General features: G+C 40.1%; 1 protein-coding gene across 1 annotated transcript in view; it reads left to right on the top strand.

The window, feature by feature from the left end:
* TET2 (tet methylcytosine dioxygenase 2) overlaps positions 1–15,941 on the top strand; it is an 81,989-nt gene extending 66,048 nt beyond the window's left edge. The window contains exons 5-10 of the mRNA XM_083178862.1: positions 1,509–1,717; positions 1,991–2,141; positions 9,948–10,037; positions 11,431–11,568; positions 12,223–12,580; positions 13,146–15,941. Coding sequence (XP_083034988.1) covers positions 1,509–1,717; positions 1,991–2,141; positions 9,948–10,037; positions 11,431–11,568; positions 12,223–12,580; positions 13,146–14,443 — 2,244 coding nt within the window. The 3' untranslated portion in view covers positions 14,444–15,941. The remainder of the gene's footprint in view (positions 1–1,508; positions 1,718–1,990; positions 2,142–9,947; positions 10,038–11,430; positions 11,569–12,222; positions 12,581–13,145) is intronic.
* The last annotated feature ends 7,244 nt before the right edge of the window (positions 15,942–23,185 follow it).

The raw sequence follows: 23,185 nt of genomic DNA, 5'->3' as shown, positions 1-23,185 counted from the left end.
TGGGGTCCAGGCAGCATGAAGCACCAGGGGACTGTGGGTGCAGTGGCGGAGCAGGCAGTAGCTTCAGAGCGGGCAGTCCACAGTGTCCGGGAATCGCTGAGTGAGTGGACACGGCAGACAGCGGCAGCAGAATTTGAAAATTCAAAAGACAGGCTGCTGATTGGCTGAAAGTGCTATCAGCAGCCTATCTTATGAATTGTCAAATTCTGCTGGCGCTGTCCGTTGTGTCCACTCACTTACACTTCCCGGACATTGCGGACTGCCAGCTCCGCCACTGCACCTACAGCCTCCGGGCGCTTCACGTTGCCCAGGTACCACCTGGCCTCCCCCTGTATCCATCCTCCGGCTCCCACAGGTTACAGCGCCAAGACACTGTGGGGTGAATTTATGACGCTTGGAGAAGTGTTATCTATCCCCATAAAGAACGTTATGAGCAAGGTGATAATGGTTCATCCAATCAGCTCTTACCTGTCAATTTACATATTGTAGCTGATTGGCTGAACCATTATCACCTTGCTCTTAACGTTCTTTATGGGGATAGATAACACTTCTCCAAGCTTCATAAATTCACCCCTGTGTCCCTATGACCCTATGGAGCCTGCTCCCCCCTGTCGCTGCTTGGGCTGCGGAGCCCTAGTTATGCCAGTGGCCAGGCCCACCTTACTCACTTTTGTCCATTAAAGAAGGAGTTTGCTTTTGCAAACCACCCTGAATCACCCCCTGAGTTGCAAACTGTTACAGAGTGTATCAACAATGGTTACTAATATGCATCATCTTGGCCCAGAATAGGTCAGACATGTGCCACATCGGAATTGTGACTCATTTCCAGGAGCGTGCGCACACATGCAATCCTATGAATTGCGGGTACATATGAAGTGCATGGGCATGGTTGCGGGCACACAAGTCATGGAAAACTACCTGTGATTGGCATAGCTAGTGGCAAAATCTGTACAATAGATTGTAATTTTTTAGTAATAAAAGGTGCAATCATGCCACATTATCTGAGACCGGCACCTCAGCTATATATCACAATCCAGCATTTGCATATAGCCTCTGAGTGCACACCTGGTTGCCAATTTAATCTGGAATGCAGCATTCCAGTCATATGATGGATGTATATGTTTCCAGTTAAGACATAAATCAAACCCATTCCATCAGGCAGAATGAGCCAAATAAATTATGTCTAGTTCTGGATTACTTTGTTTCCATAAATGTGTGTTTATATATATATATATATAATAGATAGATAGATAGATAGATAGATAGATAGATAGATAGATAGATAGATAGATATATCTATATATATATCTATATATATAGATATATATATAATAGCTGTGTTGGTTGCCACGCCACAACAGAAGCTGAATTTTCAATAAAGATGGTTTAATGCAAAGAAGATAAAACAGATCTCATAATCCGACGTTTCGGGGCCCTGTGCATATATATATATATATATAATTCTAGGCTTCCCTGATACAAATAAATACTTATTGCTTTGTTGACAGGTCATTCGGCGGAGTGGGGTAGAGGAGAAGATGCTGTGCTTGGTGAGAGAACGAGCAGGCCATTCCTGTGAAACAGCTGTGATTGTGATCCTGATCCTGGTATGGGAAGGCATATCTCTGAATTTAGCAGACAAGCTGTACTCTGAACTCACCGAATCCCTACGGAAGTATGGAGCATTGACAAACAGACGATGTTCTCTCAATGAAGAGTAAGTTCTTACCTGCTGTTTATTTAATGTTCCTTAAATTCAATTTTGCATATTTTTTCTTATTGTTTTTAACTAACAATTGAGACATTACTTTTATTTGTTTATAGATGAAACTGTAAATGCCTCTTGCCTTTACCACCTTTTTGCAACTACTGTAGCATTTTTATTGGTTGCCATAGAATCGGCTGTGCTAATGGCCTATTTAATATTAAATCACAAGAGGGGGCTACGGTAGCTTGCATCGTATGACCTCTAAAATATTTTATTTTACAGGCGTACCTGTGCATGCCAGGGGCTGGACCTTGATACCTGCGGTGCCTCATTTTCCTTTGGTTGCTCTTGGAGTATGTACTACAATGGGTGCAAATTTGCTAGAAGTAAAATCCCCCGAAAATTCAAGCTGCTTTGTGATGATCCGAGAGAGGTTAGTGTCTCTTAGTTCATTAGCTGATTATTTAGCCTGATCTGGACAAGCAACACTGGGCTGTTTCAATAGCAATGCTTTAGTATTTCAATCTCTAAGCATTGATGCAATCATTTCAGATGAACAGCTATTGAATAGGATCAGAATTTCCTGGAAAGGTAGATACAGGGTGATACACAAGTGCTGGGAATGTTACTGTTCACCCATTGAGGCAGAGGCGTAGGGAGGGCGGAGCCACCGGAGCACACGCTCCGGGCGCAGTTGGGACGCAGGGCGCCATCCCCCCTCCGCAAATGAGGTGGAGTCCTGCTGCCCTGTAATAATTCATTTTACACACGCAGGGCAGCGTGCGCCGGCGGCTGCCCTGCCCGGCGCCTGCCCCTGTCTGCCCTGCTCACCTGCTCCCGGCCTGCGCCGCGACGTGATGGGGTCACGTCACGTGACTCACTGCTCAAGTCCCTATCCAAGCTGCTGCTGCTCGGGCCGGCTCCCGGGCAGCGCTGTGCAGCAAAAACAAGAATAAGGAAGACTCCACTCCTCCCAGTCCCCTGCCTCTACAGAGGAATGTCTGTGCTGTGCGCTCCTCAAGGTAGTTTCTCTCATTTTTTTTTTTTAAATAAAGATATAGAATTAAGGGAATAATCATGGGGTCTGGGGGTTTGGTAGAGGAGGGGGGGGGATCTCTCTGGTTTATACTGCCACCCTGCTCTTCTCAAGGTGGATTTTAGTTTTTTACTAAAGATAAATAATTATGGGAATAATCATGGGGTTTAGGGGATTTGTAGGGGAGGGGGGTGAATCTCTCTTATATGTGTCTTATATAGCGCAGCAGATTCCGTTACAGTGTCTTCTATAGCGCAGCAGATTGCGTTACAGCATCTTATATAGCACAGCAGATTGCGTTACAGTGTCTTATATAGCGCAGCAGATTCCGTTACAGTGTCTTATATAGCGCAGCAGATTCCGTTACAGTGTCTTATATAGCGCAGCAGATTCCGTTACAGTGTCTTATATAGCGCAGCAGTTTCCGTTACAGTGTCTTATATAGCGCAGCAGTTTCCGTTACAGTGTCTTATATAGCGCAGCAGATTCCGTTACAGTGTCTTATATAGCGCAGCAGTTTCCGTTACAGTGTATTATATAGCGCAGCGGTTTCCGTTACAGTGTATTATATAGCGCAGCAGTTTCCTTTACAGCATCTTATATAGCGCAGCAGTTTCCGTTACAGTGTCTTATATAGCGCAGCAGTTTCCGTTACAGTGTCTTATATAGCGCAGCAGATTCCGTTACAGTGTCTTATATAGCGCAGCAGATTCAGTTACAGCACCTTATATAGCGCAGCAGTTTCTGTTACAGTGTATTATATAGCGCAGCAGATTCTGTTACAGCGTCTTATATAGAGCAGCAGATTCCGTTACAGTGTCTTATATAGCGCAGCAGATTCCGTTACAGTGTCTTATATAGTGCAGCAGATTCAGTTACAGCACCTTATATAGCGCAGCAGTTTCTGTTACAGTGTATTATATAGCGCAGCAGATTCTGTTACAGCGTCTTATATAGAGCAGCAGATTCCGTTACAGTGTCTTATATAGCGCAGCAGATTCCGTTACAGTGTCTTATATAGCGCAGCAGATTCCGTTACAGTGTCTTATATAGCGCAGCAGATTCTGCCACAGCGTCATATATTTCAAATGTAACATGCCAACATATGTTAGCCACGCCCCCAATTCATAACCGGGGGGGGGGGGGGGCGCAAAATATGACCTTGCTCCGGGCACCGTGGCACCTAGCTACACCGCTGCATTGAGGTATCTCTGAATGAGCTTTAATGGTATTCAAGTCTCACTTGCCTCTAGTTTCAGAGACAAAGGTGTGATTTGGAATGTGTTATTTATCAAGCCAAAGCTTTTGAAGTCCCACCAGCAGCCTAATGCTGCTGCAGTATGTGCAAACTACTGGAGAGGCATACAACTTTCTTAATTGATTAGCATTCCATTCCATTTCACAGTTGTAATGTTCTGTTAACATAGTGGAAATGTCTGCAGTTGATTTGCACAGCAGGCATTACATTGCTTTTATGTCTGTCTGTTATGTTAGAGTAAAGGTGCCCATACACTTATCTGATTTGGGACAAATTAGATGTTTGACACCCCATCCGACCCAATGCGTGGTCCCGTGTGCATCGGGTCAGACCCTACAGATTGAATCTGCTGCAGGTTCAATCCTTCGGATCGGACCCATCAGCGGCACATTGCAGGTGCTCTTTAGCACCCACGAGGTGTCAGTACGATCCATAGGTGTGACCGTGGTGAAGCACCGCGGGCACACACCTATGTAAAGGGGCGTGCAGCATGGGGTCTGGGCTGCGTGAAGCACCCTGGGGGTGTGGGTGCAGCATCGTGGTGGGGCGGGCAGTCAGCAGTGTTCACTCAGCACTCTTCCGGACACTACAGACTGGCCACCCTGCCGCGACACTGCACCCACAGCCCCCAGGCACTCAGCTCAGGTGTGGTTGTGACCTAAAGATGGCAGACTGGCTCTACCGGTATAATGTGAGTGCTCCACTATATAGTAAAATGCTTGCATAGTAGCGATGTAATCGCCACATTTTGCGATTGCATTACGGGTTGAGGCCCATCATGTGTGGCGGCCTTGCCCTGTGCTGGGCTGCCCCTGCATGCTGCCACCGGTGGTTGTGGTTGTTTTGCGAATAATCGCAAAACTGAAACCCTTACTGGATTAGGCCCCAAATTCATGCTTTTTACCAGCACGTTATGGTGAATGTGTCTTTAAGCAATAGTTTCTTCTGCAAATGGTTGTGGAAATTCCACTTCAAAATGCCCTTATATGCTGATGAAATAGAGGAAAGCACACATGATACATAAATTGTGCTTATGTACATTTGTGTTCATGGCACGTTACCCATTTATCTATGTGTTTGCATCTCCGTGTTGTATAAAATAGAATGTACCAGTGAGCCTGCTTTGACCTTAAATAGTGCCATCACACACCCTCTGTGTTCATGCTCTGCATACTCAGAGTGGGAGGAATCAATAACAAAAATGCAATCAAATGTTAGAAAATGCCATTGATCGCATTTCCGTATGTACTAAGGTACGGAAAGCGTAACTTCCGTATCCTAGAACTGATAGGCAATGCCATGTATAGATAGTATTGTCTAATGAAAGCCTATGAGCCTTTCTCTACAACTATCTCCAAGAGGGTTCCAATCAGATCATTCCCGGCGTTCCCTACAGTGCACTCATCATACAGCACTTGCGCAGAAGTCTGCACACTGCAAGGACATCGCTTATCGTGAGAGCTGTCCTTTGTGTAAAAAAAACTGCATACGGCATTAATAAATGCCGATACGCATGAGATTAGTGGTGGGATGCAACGCATTTAAAATGCACCCTGCCCTCAGGGCGAGATGTATTAAAATGAAAATGCGGTAAAACCCCCATTTTACAGCATTTACTATGTACTATTACCCAGCCGCACCGATATCGCCGGGCAGGGTATCGCCACCTTTGGGTGGCGATACCCTATAGTAGCATATGGGCTTCTTTTCGCCACCCACCACCTCCGACGCAACCCCGCTGCCTCCCCCTCCCTTGGGCTTACCTTCTTGAAGGTCCTCCTGGACGGTAAGCCCTTCCTCCCCCTAGCAACGCAGCCGGACGTCCTTCCGGCTGCAGGGGGGAGGAGGAGGCGCCAGGGACAGCCACGCTGACCTGCCCCGGCTGCAGGGGAGAAGCAGGTGGCTGGGAGGTGACAGAGACCCCCCGCAGACCACAGTAAAGTTATCGCAGGGGCCTCCGTCACCGCACCGCGATGTCAGCCGCATATGTTAGTACATATGTGCTGGCATCGCGGCAGGGGCATGGCGAAGGGCAGCTTTGTATATTAATACATCTCGTCCTCAGTGTTTTGTTAACCACTAAAACTGTTGCTGATCCCTCCAGCTGCTAATCAGAAAACTGTTAGAATCATTTCCTCATGTCTATTATTAGTATTCCAAAAGGAATGATGTATGGTTTCAGTATAACTAATAGATTTCTTATTTAGATCCGTAACTTTCTCTGCCAGCCCCACTGAAAGAGGAATGTATTCTGTCTATTATAGAGGACTTAGAATATGTATTCATCTATGTAGGTACGTGCTGAATTTACCAGTTCCCCCGGTGAGCTGTAATGTGCTAATGCACCCACGACAATTATAATTGGGAGAAAGTGTTGAATACTAATGGGACTGCTCACATATTGATATGTTATAAGGATGTGGGTAACATCTAGGTAGTAGTATCCAAAACTGCACAATGTTTATTAAGTTTCAATTAAACATAAATAAAAAGTGCTGATATTAAAGGATAATTCTATACTGACTTGCACTAGTCATTACTATTCTGCACTTTCTATTACTGTAGTATGATCTCCTGATATCACTATAAGTGTGGTACTAAGACCTCAGTGATCCTATCAAAATTAGTGACATCATTTCCATACATGCCTCTAAATTCCATAAGGAAATTACTGTTCTTTGCCTGCCCATATCCGTGTGTGTGTGTGTGTGTGTGTGTGTGTGTGTGTGTGTGTGTGTGCGCGTAACTAGCATAACATGTACTCTGCATTCCGACATTTTGCACATTAAAGGCCCGATTCAGACCCACTCCTAGCAAGCCAAATCCGTCCCCTTCCCTGATAGTCGGAGTTTGTGCATGCGCCAATGGGAACAAATGGCGAGATTCATAATGTCCGGGTCGTTCACTCCAGGAGGGGCGGGCATGGGGAGAAAGCAGGGGAATGCCTAGCATTTTATGGGCGTGCCCATAAAAACACTGGGCGTACCCCTGCAAACGCAGGCATGTCCCTGCAGATGCAAGCGTGTCAATGCCTATTTGAGGCGGGCAGCTGACATCACATGGCGTCAGCACCCGCCCAGAATTCGGTGGAAAGCGGGCGCTGAAAAAGTCAGTCCAGGCTGACTTTTCTTACAGAAAGCAGGAAAAATGATTTGATGGTGAGCGACCATCGAAATATTTCCCCTTCCTGCTAGTGGGGGGTTTTGGGCAGCGGGGTGGGCGGCTTATTGCCAAGGAGTAATTTACCTGTGAAGATACGCACCCTGGCGAACAGGTTGGAATTACGCCCCCAGTTCGCACAGTGCTGTATGTAAGAAAAATGTGAAAAATGTTTCTTCAATGGCTGTGGCAAGATTCCTCCCACCATGTTGTGCCTCCGCAATGCTGCCATGTATGTATGTGCATGTACCTTCTGCAGTCACTTGCTGGGGTCCTGTCATTATTTTTATTCTCTGATGGGGTCCCAGAGCAAAATAGTTTGAGAACCCCTGATCTAGTGTTATTGAAGACACAATAATGTTTAAGTAAAACAGGTTATAGTATTGGATAAATGTAACAGCAGCTTGTTCAATATAAAGCTATGGTACTGTATATTGTATTGTCATGGAAACAGGAAGACCAGAGTCAGGCTCATTAAGAAGCACAGGGCCTAATTCAGAGGTGGACATAATGCCAATGTTTGTACATGGAGCAGTTTTTTTGCAAAGGTATATACATATGCAAATGCCCTTATGCATTGGCGTAACTTCGTCCCAGTTGCCCGGAATCACGTAATAAAGATGCATATTGAGGAATATCTATCTATTTAGATAGATAGATAGATAGATAGATAGATATATCTTTTACAAAAGGTTTTTTGTTCACAAGAGTGCGCTCACAGGCGGGCAACAGATATATCAGAGATATAGAAGGAGGTTTTCCCACAAACCCTCCGGTGAAAAGATTTAGAAAAAAAGGGGTATATATCTCCAACACTTTAGTGCACCAAGACCTTTCACATGTGTTTATACAAAAAAGGAATGATCTTATCTTATTCCAATCGATGATGTTTCACTTCTCCTTCTTCCAAAATCTCTTGGTGTGTATCATATAAGAGAGAGAAGTAGAGCTCCCATAGCGTAATAACGTTTTTTTAATCACACAATTACTTCACACAATAATACAGTAAAAAAACTTTCACAATAAATCCTTAAAAATTGCAATTACCAAGCGTTGTTGAGAACTATAACAATAAGTTCTCTATAAGAGCATGAAAATAGGAGATCCACTCCAGGCAGTTGCAGCTACAAAGAGAATGGGACAACAATTACCAGATGGTGTGGAGAACGTAAGATGTACTTAGACTCGCCTACCTGCCTTGAAAAAGACCACAGCTGTGGTCGAAACGCGTCGGCCTACTGAAGGACCAGCGAGACCCACCACCAGGAGCAACAGCCGGAGGAAAGACACGCCGCCCAGAGACTGACTGCAGGGTTCCAGGAAACGGCGCAAGAACTGTGACGACCTGCCTGTTTGAGAACTAAGTACATCTTACGTTCTCCACACCATCTGGTAATTGTTGTCCCATTCTCTTTGTAGCTGCATCGAGTGGATCTCCTATTTTCATGCTCTTATAGAGAACTTATTGTTATAGTTCTCAACAACGCTTGGTAATTGCAATTTTTAAGGATTTATTGTGAAAGTTTTTTTACTGTATTATTGTGTGAAGTAATTGTGTGATTAAAAAAACGTTATTACGCTATGGGAGCTCTACTTCTCTCTCTTATATGATACACACCAAGAGATTTTGGAAGAAGGAGAAGTGAAACATTATCGATTGGAATAAGATAAGATCATTCCTTTTTTGTATAAACACATGTGAAAGGTCTTGGTGCACTAAAGTGTTGGAGATATATACCCCTTTTTTTCTAGATAGATATATCTATTATCATTTACATTACTCAGGATTAGAACCCAAGACCTATCACATTAGAAGCAGATACCTTACTGACAGAGCAATTTGCTAATGCATATTATGCCTGCAGAATAAAACTATATAAATAGTGATAGTTGTTAGTAGTGTGGTACCATATCATCATTTGGTTAGGGTTCTCAGGCTTCCTATGCAGGAGAAAATAGCTCAATTAGTAAGGTGTCTGCTTGTATTGCAATAGGTCATGGGTTCTAAAACATGGTGTGAAACTTCCAAAATGTATGTTTATAATAAACAGGTTGTGTGCATGGACTATGGGGGAGGGCGTTGGCCAGCAATTAACTGATTGAAACAGTTTATTGGTAGGACAGGTACCCCCTGCAGGAGCCCGGCGGCTGCTGACTCTGTTGCCTCCCACACTTCCACTCTTATGGCAGATAAATACCATTAAGTGTATGCAGCAATCAGCAAAGTGTCGCTTGTAGTAGATCCGGTGGCTCACAATCCATGCAACTGCATCCTCCCCTGAATCATTCCCACAGTTATGTATTTATACCCAATGTACAGTACATCCGGCCACCTTCCTTGGAGAAATGCTGAAGCACAAGCTCGTGTTTATTCCATGAATTGTCAGATTCATATACAACACGTGACAATGAGGGAGGTATCAGAGCCTCTACACTGGTAGGTTATATCTATGGCACCATTGCTTGGCATTGCTTCTAAGGCTGCACACAAAGAATTAAGTTATTTATGTAAAACACTTCCTCGTTGTTAAGCCTTCCCCCAGTTTACTGAATATAAACAGATGTAATTGATTGAGATCATTTAATTTTTTTTTATATAATTAATAACAAAGTAATCCTATCAGCTGCGATAAGCTTGAAATCATTTTATGGTACCTGAATATATTTGTTGTCTGTGGAATAATGCATAATTGTCAAATGTGGGGATGGCATTAAATTAAATTTTAGGGAGAATATGACTGCGTTTATGAATTATTTGCCTTATCTATTTTTATTATCCAATAAAGGAAGAGAAATTGGAAGATAATCTCCAGCACCTGTCAACACTGATGGCCCCTATCTACAAGAAGCTTGCGCCAGATGCCTACAATAACCAGGTATTCAATATACCGCTGGCCTTGGTGGTAGCGTGGTGGAGGCTGCTATTGTAGTTTGGTGTTTCTTTATATGTAATGTTTTATTACTTTATTGCTTTTATTTCAACTATATACACCAGATAAGTACACAAATATTGGAAAACTCCAATTATATAAAATGTATATACTGTAATAACCAATAAATAAAGATGTGTAGAAATAGCCATATCTGAATAGGGACACTGAAAAGCTCTGATGCAGGTGCTGTGTGGTCCCCAGTAAGGATGTGCCTCATGTGCCTATTGGAAAAACCAGCACCGCACAGCTGCTAATTATGAGAGGGCAAGTCTCCTCTGGTACAAAAATACAGATCAAAAGGAAAGTGGTGCTATCACTTCTGAGGCTGTGATAATGAATCAGTAGTAAGACCAAAGAGAGCTCTGATGGTGGTCAATGACTTAAATATCTGTTGATAAAGAGGATGTCATATGCCTAGCTCAAACAACATAAGCATAGATTAAAACTAAAATTAAAATTAAATGTAAAATAAAATTAATTGGCACTTGTTTAGTTTCACGGTGGCAGCGTCTCAGTCGCAGCAGCGTCTGTGTCCCCTTGCGGGGCTCGCTTCGCTCGCCCACCCTACGGGCTCAGTGGCTCGCTACGCTCGCCACGCTATCTAAAATCAACTCCATGCCAACGTAGATAGTGGGGGTATGAACCAATTCACATTGGCATGGACTTCATTTTAGATAGTTTTCCGAGCACCGAACCTGGCAGTAGCGGGCGGCCATGCTGCCGCCGTGAAACTAAACAAGTACCAATTAATTAAATACATATGTGGATCTCTAAAACTATTACAGTGTTTTTAATAACATACTGATTCAGACCCCCCCCCCCCCTTCCCTGCCGAATGGGGAGCTATTGAGCTAATTGACAGAAGGATGAGTCTGACACAGACTGGCAGGACATCTAAATTAGATAGATAGATAGATAGATAGATAGATAGATAGATAGATAGATAGACCTGTAGTTGTATTTGAGTGTGGTGTGTTGAAACCGACATCTAAATTGCTGTTTTCTAAATTGCATCTAAATTGCAGCCATTATTTACCCTGCACAGAAACATAACTCACCTGAATGTAACTCTCTCTGAACATGTTACATCTGCCCCACCTGCAGTGCACATGGTTTTGCCCATTTTGAGAACAAATTTGTACTGCAATCAGATCTGAATAAGGGCCTATATGTCCTCCAACACCCAAAGAGCATATTATTGCTTAAAATTTTTTTTGGAGTTAAGCAGGTCCAATACAGTAGACAGAATCTATTTAGAATATTCTCAGGCTGAGAACAAGTTCAACCTACTGTATTACTGACAGCACGCTGCTTGTTTCCCCCTCCCATTTTACAGATTGAGCATGAGCACAGAGCCCCAGATTGTCGTCTTGGCAAGAAAGAAGGTCGGCCTTTCTCAGGAGTCACTGCTTGCTTGGACTTCTGCGCTCATTCCCACAGGGACCTGCACAACATGCAAAATGGCAGCACACTGGTATGTCCTGTTGGAGTATTTATGTCATACATTCTAGTGACTTGATGGCATCAGTTTCTTTAACATAATATACTCTGTTATTGTTTGTTTGTTGATATCTTGGGTGTTTTACACTGTATTGAGAAGAATCCATATTTCCCTAAAAAATGGGCTATATTTACCTCAAATTATACTCAAATAGTCTTCTTACATTGTAGGGTATTATTTTTCCAGATCTTAAAAGAACATATTGAGATTAAATACATATATCATTATGGAGGATATTCAATCTCAGATTATTTTTTTCTGCCAGGCGGAAATCTTGGCCGTTTTCGACAAGAATAGGTTGAATGTACATTCAACCGATTCAATGTTAGCTCCGTTTTTCCGACTGTTGGAAAAGATCCCGACAGTCGTAGAATCCCTGCAACTGCAACAATTTTCAACAACGCAGAGTCCACTTTTAACAAAGTCTAATTTGCAAAGGTGAGGGCGTTTCTGGAAGGGATTGAATACTGATGGTTTATTATTTCCAGAGAGTGGAAATTTTATTGAATACCTCCCCTATGTATTCTATCAATAGATATTTCATTTTTTCTTTAAAAACAGTGCCCATACTGTACTCAATTCTACCAATTTACTAAGAAATGGTTTTTGTCTTTCACATTTCTCCAGGTGTGCACTTTAACCAGAGAAGAAAATCGTGATTTTGAGAAACAACCCCAAGATGAGCAGCTGCATGTCCTACCTCTTTATAAAATCTCCCATATGGATGAGTTTGGCAGCACAGAAGCACAGGAAGAAAAAAAAAGAACAGGTGCTATTACAGTTCTAAACTCCTTCCGCAGGCAAGTGAGGATGCTAGCGGAGCCTGTGAAAACGTGCCGGCAGAAGAAAATGGAAGCCAAGAAAGCTGCAGCAGAGAAACTGAATGCATCAGCAGAAAGTGGCTCAAACAAAAGTGAAAAGGAGAAGCCCTCACGTCATAAGAATGCACACTCAGAAACCGCTAACCATGAAAAGCAGCTAGCAGGTAACAAAACTAAAGTAATAACAATGCATTTGTGAGTACTTTATTGATGATTCTATAAGGTCTTGTTAGTGCATATGAGAACAATATATTTTATGTTTAAATAGTCTTAGAGGTCATGAAAACAGCTACACTTATACTTTATATGTGAGTTTTCTGCTAAATAACTAAGCATTGCAGAATAGATAACAACACCAGCATTTTTTTACATCTATACCAGCTGTACAATAGATTTATGAAAAATCTCTTATTCCACAAGTGATTCTGAATGTCCATCTTGTTTTAGTATTTTGTGGGGTGCGTATAAGGTAAGTCATTTAAATATTATCAAAAACTGAGCACATATATCTGGTAATATTTGAATAAGTAGTGCACATGGCAGACTTATTATACACTATGCTCTTTTGGACCACATTGGTGACTACTGGGTCATGGGTGATCACATGCATGCATACACATGGTCTTTTGAGACTGGATTTGACCTAATTGTTTCATTGACAAGTACTGTATGTTGCATTCTGTGTTTTACTACATAATTAAGGGATTCATATTTTTCTCTTCATTGCAGATCTCTTGCGAATTTCAGGACAAGCAATGCATCCAGGCTCCATTAGTAACCCAAACCCTATGATTTCTTACCATACAGCAGATCCAAATAACCCTTATGCAAGAATTCCTAACCCTGCAGACCCCTATCAAAATGCTGCTTCTACTTATTCTGGTTCTAACCATATGGATCTTTTTCCCTGTGACTCCAGCCCAATGAACCCTTACCAAGGACCATTAAATCAAGGTAGCCCATGCCCCCCATATCCATGTAATGGAAATGGTCCCTTGGATAATTGTTCTCCTTATGTCAGTCCTTATTCTTCACATCCGCAACACATGTTCCACAGGTTTAAAAACCAAGAACCAGTGGCTAATCTTAGTCTGCCTCCAGTTCAGTCACTGTACCAGCAGAGGTTTGCTAACAGTAAGGCCTATGGTCATAAATACATGAATTATGGAAACCAAAGCATGCAAGTTGATGATTTCAGTGGCTCTTTTAATCCATACTCTCTACATAAAGCAGATAACTTGATGGAAGCTGCCTCAAAGACAAAGCCTAACCTTAATAACCGAGACTGCGCTTCCCTGAACAAGAATGGTGATTATCCCTTTCCACACTCCTTCATGGCTCATGAAAGCAATGTATCCATAGGAGGCAGGGCTGGCTCATTGCATCCATATGGAAAACATGAAGACATGCACTTAGCGAATGGGATTCCAGAAATGCTTCCAGGTCTTAATCATGACAGGACTAAACCTGGAGGCCTCAGTAGATCTAATGGTGCTAATGTTCAGGAAAAGATACCACAGGCCCCAGCACCTGTCCAAGAACCAGAAGAAGTGTGGTCAGACAGTGAGCAGAGCTTTCTGGACCCTGAGATAGGAGGTGTGGCAGTGGCCCCAACTCACGGCTCAATACTCATTGAATGTGCAAAACGGGAACTCCACGCTACAACTCCTCTAAAAAATCCCAATAGGAATCACCCTACTAGGATATCACTAGTATTTTATCAACATAAAAGCATGAACGAGCCAAAGCATGGCATAGCGTTGTGGGAAGCAAAAATGGCAGGCAAGGCCAGGGAAAAGGAAGAGGACTGTGAAAGATATGGTCCAGACTATGTTGCTCCAAAATCCTACAATAAAAAAGCAAAACGGGAACCTGTTGAGCCAATTCATGAGCCTGCTGAACCAACCTATCTACGTTTCATTAAATCACTCACACAGAGAACCATGTCAATGACAACAAACTCCCAGGTCACAACATCTCCATACGCCTTAACACGGGTTACAGGTCCTTACAACAGATACATATAGTCTGTTGGGTTACCTCATGTACATCAGACAGATGCACCATGTCCTGCTAGTTCTTGTGGTTGTGTGGATGTTGTGACAGTTATTGACATAAAAAAATCATGTAATTCATTGAAACGAATAACCAGCAAAAAAAAAAAAAAAAACATATACTCACCATCACTATTTTCTTCTTTGACTTCTGATTTTTCGCAGAGCATGTCAAAGAAGAAGATACAATCATCCTATGCAATGGTGTTCAGCAGCTATGAAAACACAGGTGTGTTGGATGAAGTGTAATAGTATTCTGTAGATTTCCCCTTATACCATGGTACATCTGTGCCCAATTTTAAAAATGAATTTATCTAGGTAGGAGCCAGAGGTAATCGTGCTGTAGTGTTACAACATCAGGAATCTTACAATGACCTTGTGGTGCTGATTTCCTAACGTGCTAATTGATACTGGAATTGTAACTTGCTAACCTATGCTATATAATGTTATTGATGACCTCCAAGGTGCTGAAGAAGTGTATGTACTCAGATCATCATCGATTTGGAAGAAACACTGAAAATATTTGTTAGTTCAGAAAAATTGGTGCTATAATGTGTCTTTATAAATACTTAATGCCTTGAACTACATATTCAGTGTAATGGGTATACCTAATTTCATTTATCAATGAAAGAGAAAGGTAATTTTTTTAAAATATTTGCTTTATATTCATATGTTAAATGCTAATTTAACAGTTTTTAAATTGTAGTAACTCTGAAAATGTTATCAGTGCCCACAGGCGAGAGATCCTACATTGGGGCAGATGTATTAAGCCTGGTGAAGAGATAAACTGGAGATAAAGTGGAAGGAGATAACGCACCAGCCAATCAGATCCCAACTGTCATATTTCAAACACAGCTGATTGGCTGGTGCGTTAACTCTTCCAAGTTATCTCCACTTTATCTCCAGTTTATCTCTTCTCCAGGCTTAATACATCTGCCCCAATGTAACCATTGTCTTACATTATGTATTGATATATATTCTCATTCTCCTGTGGGATTATTTTTTAAAGTATTTTATCACAATTCGAAATATATAGAAATGCTTAATAAGTAACTTTTTGATGATAGCCTGGGCCAAATACACTCCAGACTATAAATTAGATATCTGTGACTACACAAATGTATAAGGCTGCAGTTTGTTCCTTTTTATAAGTAAACATGAGCTTTTAGTTGTAGTTTGGCTCTAGGTCTGCACCAAGGCAAATTTATTAAGTATTCCTCCACAATGTCCATGAATTCATTTTTAATATCTATTTATTTGACACAATTAATTTAAATTGAACTTAGTACCCAATGGGGCAGATGTTAGAGGCAGTGATAAGGGAGGACTGATCCAGTGAAGAAGTTGACCATGGCAACCAATCAGCACTGAAGTAACAATTTATCAAGATAAAAGAGAGTGCTACTGTTCATAGAAAAAAACACAGTTTTTTTATTATTATACAATCAATATGTTTAAAAGATAGCTAAAAATAAGCCATTACATAAAAAGCATAGGTAATCACACACATTCTAACAACCTGATCCAATGAATTAAATTGGGCAGATTTCTAATATTGTGTCCATAATAATCGGGTACCCGATGTAGGTCTCCTTTTAGAAGTTGCACTTAAATATTAGATTTGAACAGTTAAGGGTAGCTCAAAAGGCTTGTAAGACCTCACTTGGGATATATTGGTGTCCAGATATCCAAAGAGATATATGCAATGATGTAGGAGCTTACCCCCAATGATAGACTCCATGTAATCCACACATTTAATTTATAACACCACAGGTAATGTTGGTTATCTCACCTGTTCTCTGTAGTTTAGAGTCTTTTATTATTAAGTACAGACCAGCCGCGATGGTATGCGCAGGGTGATTACCGCTGCTCTCTGTGTGGCGCTTGTAGTCCCGACTGCAGTATATCACTTTGCCGCACTCATGTCGTGCGGACACTCTGGCTGTTCAAATCTAATATTTAAGTGCAACTTCTAAAAGGAGACCTACATCGGGTACCCGATTATTGTGGACACAATATTAGAAATCTGCCCAATTCAATTCATTGGATCAGGTTGTTAGAGTGTGCGTGATTACCTATGCTTTTTATGTAATAGCTTATTTTGAGCTATCTTTTAAACATTTGATTGTATATTAATAAAAACAACTGTGTTTTTTTCTATTTCTCTTTTATCTTGATAAATTGTTCTTTATAGTGTTCCAGTAAACTATTCTGGGAGCTGCTTTTCACCAATTGAGGTCTATATAGACCCCTTCAACCCAGCATCTTATGTAGGAGAAATGGCCATGAGTCATTTACTGTATATATTAATTGGTCTAAAACCATCTGGTCATATAATTCTAATAGACTCATGACCCCTTCTGCATACATTTGCTAGGTCTTGCGCCCGATATTTATATTGGTATAGCACTGAAGTAACATCTATAATTTGCATAATATAAAATTATACAGAGCAGCTGATTGGTTTCCATGTGCCCCTTATGCTCTGGCTCACTTTTCCTCCCTTATCACTGATTCATACATCTACCCCTGTGTTTGTTTTTATGAAAAGAAGATTTCCAAAACCGTATTTTTTACACATTGCGGACTGATAGTTCTGTCTGTAACCTTCTTGACTCTCTCCATCTGCAACCTAAAGCCAGTGTGTATGTTGACAATGTTGTCTGGCCATTGCTATTTTCGGTAAAGTGCTATATTAGTATCCCAATATACCTTACTGTATTAAAGTGCAGATGCTGTAGTATGAGAAAGGGATCTAGGTCATCAACCCATCATATACTGTAGTTGTTAAGTGAGGTGAAGTCCTAGTGAGCCAATTCAGCTGCCATGTGTGGTGGGTGAGCATAAGTAGCACATAGGTATTTTTAACAATATATACAAACATTACTTTGAAAGAATTGTAGGTGCTAAGAACTTTTACATTTAATAATGCATTCACCAAAATATATCCATCATGGTCTACAAGTATTTTCAAGATAATTATTGTTTTAATAATTCCGTCAAAATTAGTTTTCCTATTGGGTGGCAGATGTCTCCAACAATCATTAAAACAAAGATTTAAATTTTTAATGTAAGGTAACTGTCTATTTTTCAGCTGTTCCAATGGGAGTAATTGGCTGATATCCTTACTCTTTTGTGACAAATATTGATAATATACATTTTATATTCAAATATTTAAAGATATCCTGCAGTAAAATCAGGTTAACAGCTCCAAGTTTGATTTCAAAGCATATTCACAAAATGGAATTAGTATCACACCTGTAAGTTGTAGATTAATGCAAAAATTTACCTATCTTTTTTTTTCAATAGTTTGTCCTCCATTTTACAGTACATTTTGTAATAATCACTTTTATGTAAGATAGGTAGTGAGTAGTATACACTACAGCTCATTAATCCTTATGGAACAGTTCTAGAATTATAGAGAAGAAATACAATGGATTTGCCCATTTAAAGACAATCCATAACATTGTTGCTATTTTATACTGTATATTCCATTTTGCTCATTCTAACCTGCTTGGTAGAATACATGTTTTTATATAAAAGGTGCAGTTATAGATCTATACATCTTTTTAAAAGTCACAGTTAGATGGTAAAATCCCAACCATGGACATGTTTCATATGTACCAAAGTGTGTTCTTTAAAATAATTTATTTAATAATAATGTTACATATTAACAGTTTACATATAACTACAATAAGCTTTGCAGGTAGTTCTAGCTCAGCTATACATCAAGTAGTGTTGTTGCATATAGGCCAGTGGATATTTGGACTTATTACCCACAGAATGGGTGCATGTAACTTCCTCAGAGGTGCACGTGTCTGACCTACAGTACTTTCAAATTCTGGAAAGTGACTTAATGTAAACACTTTGCACCAAACTTGGAAGGTGTGGTCCCAGATGGGAATGTGAATGGCACCAGGAGTTAAAACATAAGTTAATATGTGGGGAATATTTACTATATAAGGTATCATTAAGATGATCTTGTTCATTACAGTAATTACAAATGTTCCATTCTCCTACATTACCTGTCAATCTAGCCTCATCGATTATGTCATGACACAAAGTCATGTGAGTAAGGGGACAGGCATGTGTGCATTTTCATTGGCACATCTTAATGTTTTGCCATATTGCGCCACTTAATGTGGAAGGGATGCAGTCAATAGGTCGAGAGTAATTAAGTCAACAGTCAATAGGTCAACCACTATTGCTCGACAGTCAAAAGGTCGACAAAAGCAATAGGTCAACATGAGGATTTTTTTTAAAGGCCTTTTTTTCTACTTTAATTTCCACTTGGAAATCGAGGATGAGTATAATAGTATGCCATGCGTAGTGAGGCACCATGCCGAAGCATTGAGGGGACACTGTACACTTATACGGTGTCCATATCAACTTATGTTGACATAGACACCAAAGAAAATGAAAAACCATGTCAACCTTTTCCATGCTGACCCTTTACTTGTGTCAAGACCATGTTGACCTAATGCATGTCGACCTTTTCATGCCTCAACCTTTTGACTGTGGACCAATAATGGTCGACCTATTGACTTTCAACCCTATGACCCATATCTGTGTGGAAATAGGTCTATCACATCACAAAATGGCAGTCGCGCTGATTGCCCACTGTTGTGCAGTTTTGCATATTTCTTAACTGGGTGATAGAAAAATGTCTTGATTTTGCATTTTAAAGGTCCACTAAGCCTAAGTAATAGCTTCCACATCCATCTCTACATAGTTTCAGGAACTCTTCACAACTGAGAACTTATTTTGTTAGGATTTGTTTTCCCATGCACACAAAATACAGAAAGCAGTATTTTGATTTTGAGGTAGTTGTGGTTTCTAATGCTGGGTACACACTATGCAATGTATCAAGGTTTCTTCCAACGAACAACATATTGCATAGTGCACCTGTGTATGTGTGTAAAAGATTGTCTGTAACCAGCATCATTCACAGACATCTGAGTGGCCCTACTTTGAGCCAATGATGATATATATAGCAGATATATAATTTCATTTGCATGTGTATGCAGGCAACTAATCGACCAGCCGCATGAGCCACAGACAGTGACATTATAACTGGGGGCAAATGCCTGCCCACTTGTGATGTCTGCCCATATATATTGAGCAGCCAGTTGGTAAGTGTATATGGCTTACCATATCAGCCAGTCTACCAACCCTAAGAAGCACCAGTTTTAAATGTAAACTGTCTAAGCTGTAACTGAGAGAATTATGTAAAGAATACGTGTTATATAATTTAACGTACTTCACATCAAATTTAGTGGAATTTGTGTTTGATTGTTACCTATACTTGCCACTCTCCTGGAAGTTGGGGGAGACTTGAGATTTTTCGGGTAGTCCCCCACATCCCTGGAAGAGTGGCCAGCAGCATTTCCTCACTGGGCTTCTGCTGGAAAGGATAAACAAGAAAGAGACCAGTATTATGTTGTCATACAGGGTTTCATATTATATGAATTCATATTGAAAGGCTTAGTGGACTTATAATAATGGAACACTAAAGCTAGGTACATATTAGATGATATACTCCATGAACTATATAGTTAACGATTTCCCTGGCATTCTGGGACAAAAGATATATTTAGTAAAAACTGAAAAATTGCCCAAAAATATCTTCAAAGATATCTTCAGTGGTCACATGATGATATAGTAAGGATTGATCTTCATGTACAGATGACATAGGAGGTCGCTAACGACCCGCAGGAGCATGAATTGTTAAAGATATAGTGCTTGCACACTAGACGATATGCACAAAAATAATAACATCGATGGCTGTTATTGTACATATTGTTTAAAATATTGTCCTTTCGTCAGTATATAAATTTCAGATTTGCGGTTTTAAACAACACATACAGTACTTTTTTTTTTTTAAAGTACACATTTTAATAATCTAGTGTTCTGAAAAATATATAAAAATAGTTCTGGACAACTCCTCTGCATTATGGATTGATAAAAAAAATGGATGATACATTGTGTTTGAATAGCTTCAAAATGATTCCACTTATTGCTTAATCTGTGTCTGTGTCTGTGAAAGAAATTCAACAACAAGGTTGGTGCACATCTCACAGACCCTGACCAGCCAGGAAACAACAGCCTAGTGCTGAAACATGTACAGAGTAAGGAAAAAAAGATATTTAGGAAATAAATACCAGACATTAGCAGTTATATTTGACTTACATTTGCATTTTTTAACAATTAGGAACACTTCACACTGATTACCTGTGTGCCTGTATCTACCTGGGGAAGCAGTATAGTTAATGCACTCATTATTACTCATATCTGTGTAGCAACATAGCAACAACACCAGGCAGCTGTCTCCTTATAGTCATTTTAAAAATCATGAATTTTAGAAGAAAATGAAACTAACAGTTAAAACCTGTATAGTGAAACAATGAAATATAAAGATATATTTTTTTTATTTTCCTGTTAGTACTGTATATAATATATATTTTCCTTTTAAAAATACATTTAAAAAAAACTTGGTGATAATTTAGATTATTTATGATGGTGCTACTCAGCCTGCTACCAGTTATCATATTCTGAGCTACAGTTAGGTCTGAGTGAGGGTCCTACTTGTCATTTACCTCAGCACTAGTTTGGCAGTAGGACATTGAGTAAGGTGTAGAAATGTTATTGTAGGGCATACCATCAATGTTACCCAACAACCTACGAGAGAATATAAAACACACAAAGCTAAGAAAATCACACAACAACTCTATAATACTTGATATCTTAACAAGTATAACTTGAACTTCAATCTTTTCTTCTAAAAATTCAGGGATATTTGAGCTTGTATTCTCCTCATGACAGTTAACCATCTTTCTTTACGGCTCTCATAGGTTGTATCCGATTTTATTTGTTTTTCAGGGGCAAGGTTGTTTCTGATCCCAGTTTTCATTTGTATTGTATATATATTAACACATGTTACAAATAATGTAAATGTGCAGGCTATTTGTTTCTTCATATTGTAAAATATGTAAAGTTTAGAATGTTTTAAGTGAAAGTTGAATGCACTGAGATAAATTAAAGGGACAAATTGTAAGGTAGGGGTTTGGCGAGGAACAGTCTTAAGGACTCATGCACCAAGTTGCATGGCTGGTTAATTCCAGTGTGCCACATTGTAGCACTTGGCCTTATCTTTCATTTGTATGAATGATAGATGAGATGTGCTGAGTCTTTGCATTCTTTCAATAACTTAGAAGAGAAGTATATAAACTGTTGCTCATTGAGCTGCTGTTTTGTATGCTCTTCATCTAGGTGAATAACATGGAATTAAGACTGGAAGTGCGTCTTGCCAGAATGTACTTCAGCGCATGGCACACTTTAGTATTGATTCTTAATGTATGACATTTTAGAATGGTTACAGAAGGTACACACATCACTGAGCTTCCTTCATCAGAGTCCAAATCCCTTTTCACAAGTTGTCGTACTGTGCAATATACATTTTCATTTGGATTTATGTCTAGTTCCCATTTCAATAGATTGGGAACATTTTATTTTCTACCATTCACATACTGTATATATGTACATGAACTTTTTTTCTTTTATAAACATTGTGCCTGTGTGCACTATAACACCTTTTTTATTACTTTGTTTTGTTTAATAAAAAAATTGTTTTGTTGTCTTGTAAAATTAGGGTATTTCCAAACGAGGTATGAAGCTCTTACTTGTACCTAACGAGATGTAGGCTGATGGAAGAGTGTTTTGCCCCATAAAGAGAGGAACCTAATGCTTATGTTGATATCATGTGATTTTTTTTTAATTATTATTATTATTATTGTCATTTTATTTGCCAAACTGCAATCTAAATTAAAGGAAATAAAAGAAAGATTGGCTTAAAATTCAGCAAACTGTATAAACAAAGTCTGTAAGATTATGTGCAGCTCTGTACATGGTAGAAAGCAGACATGACATCGCTAGTATAGGATTTGAAAGGCTGACTGTAGCCATACTTGAAAATGCTTTGGAGTGTTGTCAACTTTACTTGAATGAGCCTTTTCATCTTGATGGGTTCACAGTAGTGTGGTCACTTCTAAAGCTAATAGTTAATGTGTGTAGGAAACCATGCAGTTTGACACTAAAGTAATGAATTTGTGTGCATTTTCTCTGCGTACTTTCAAGAGACTTTTTTTTTTCATCCATTTAAGTACCATTTTTCCCCAGAAAATGTTGGTATGTGTATAAAATCTGAGAACGGCTATAAATACTGTAAGTATTGTAATGTAATGTAATGAACGCAGGCTATTTCAAAACTGTTTATTATATCATTCCTGATAATGCTGAGATGTGGGTGTTTTTAATAAAATTTATATTTATTTAATGCATCTAGTAAAAAGGCTTGTGTATGATTTCAAAAATAGTTATGTGTTTTTTTGGTGGGGCTCTGTGCATGTGCAGTATCCATTCTATGTGTGTGCAGGACGGGTCCTGTGATCATTGCGTAAAACAGAAAATGCCTTTGCCTGAGTGACAGGCAGAGGCGTACGTGGGGAGGGGCAGGGGCATTCGGAATTTCTGATAATGGGGGCGTTTCACCTCTATTTTCCAGGAGTGGCCCGGTCAGGGACTTCAATCCAAGGCACAGTTTCCTTGTCAGTCGAGTGTCGGAAAGTCGGAGGATTGTCAAAAAACGGCCCTGAATTCGACAATCCGTGGCTGTTTCTGACAAAACAGATCTGACTTGTTTTAAAGTCGGTTCTGTTT

The sequence above is a fragment of the Crinia signifera genome, chromosome 1 (assembly GCF_055691185.1).
Source record: "Crinia signifera chromosome 1, ASM5569118v1, whole genome shotgun sequence".
NCBI lineage: Eukaryota > Metazoa > Chordata > Amphibia > Anura > Myobatrachidae > Crinia > Crinia signifera.
The sequence above is the reverse complement of the archived record's forward strand: the minus strand, read 5'-3'. Positions and strand labels throughout refer to the sequence as shown.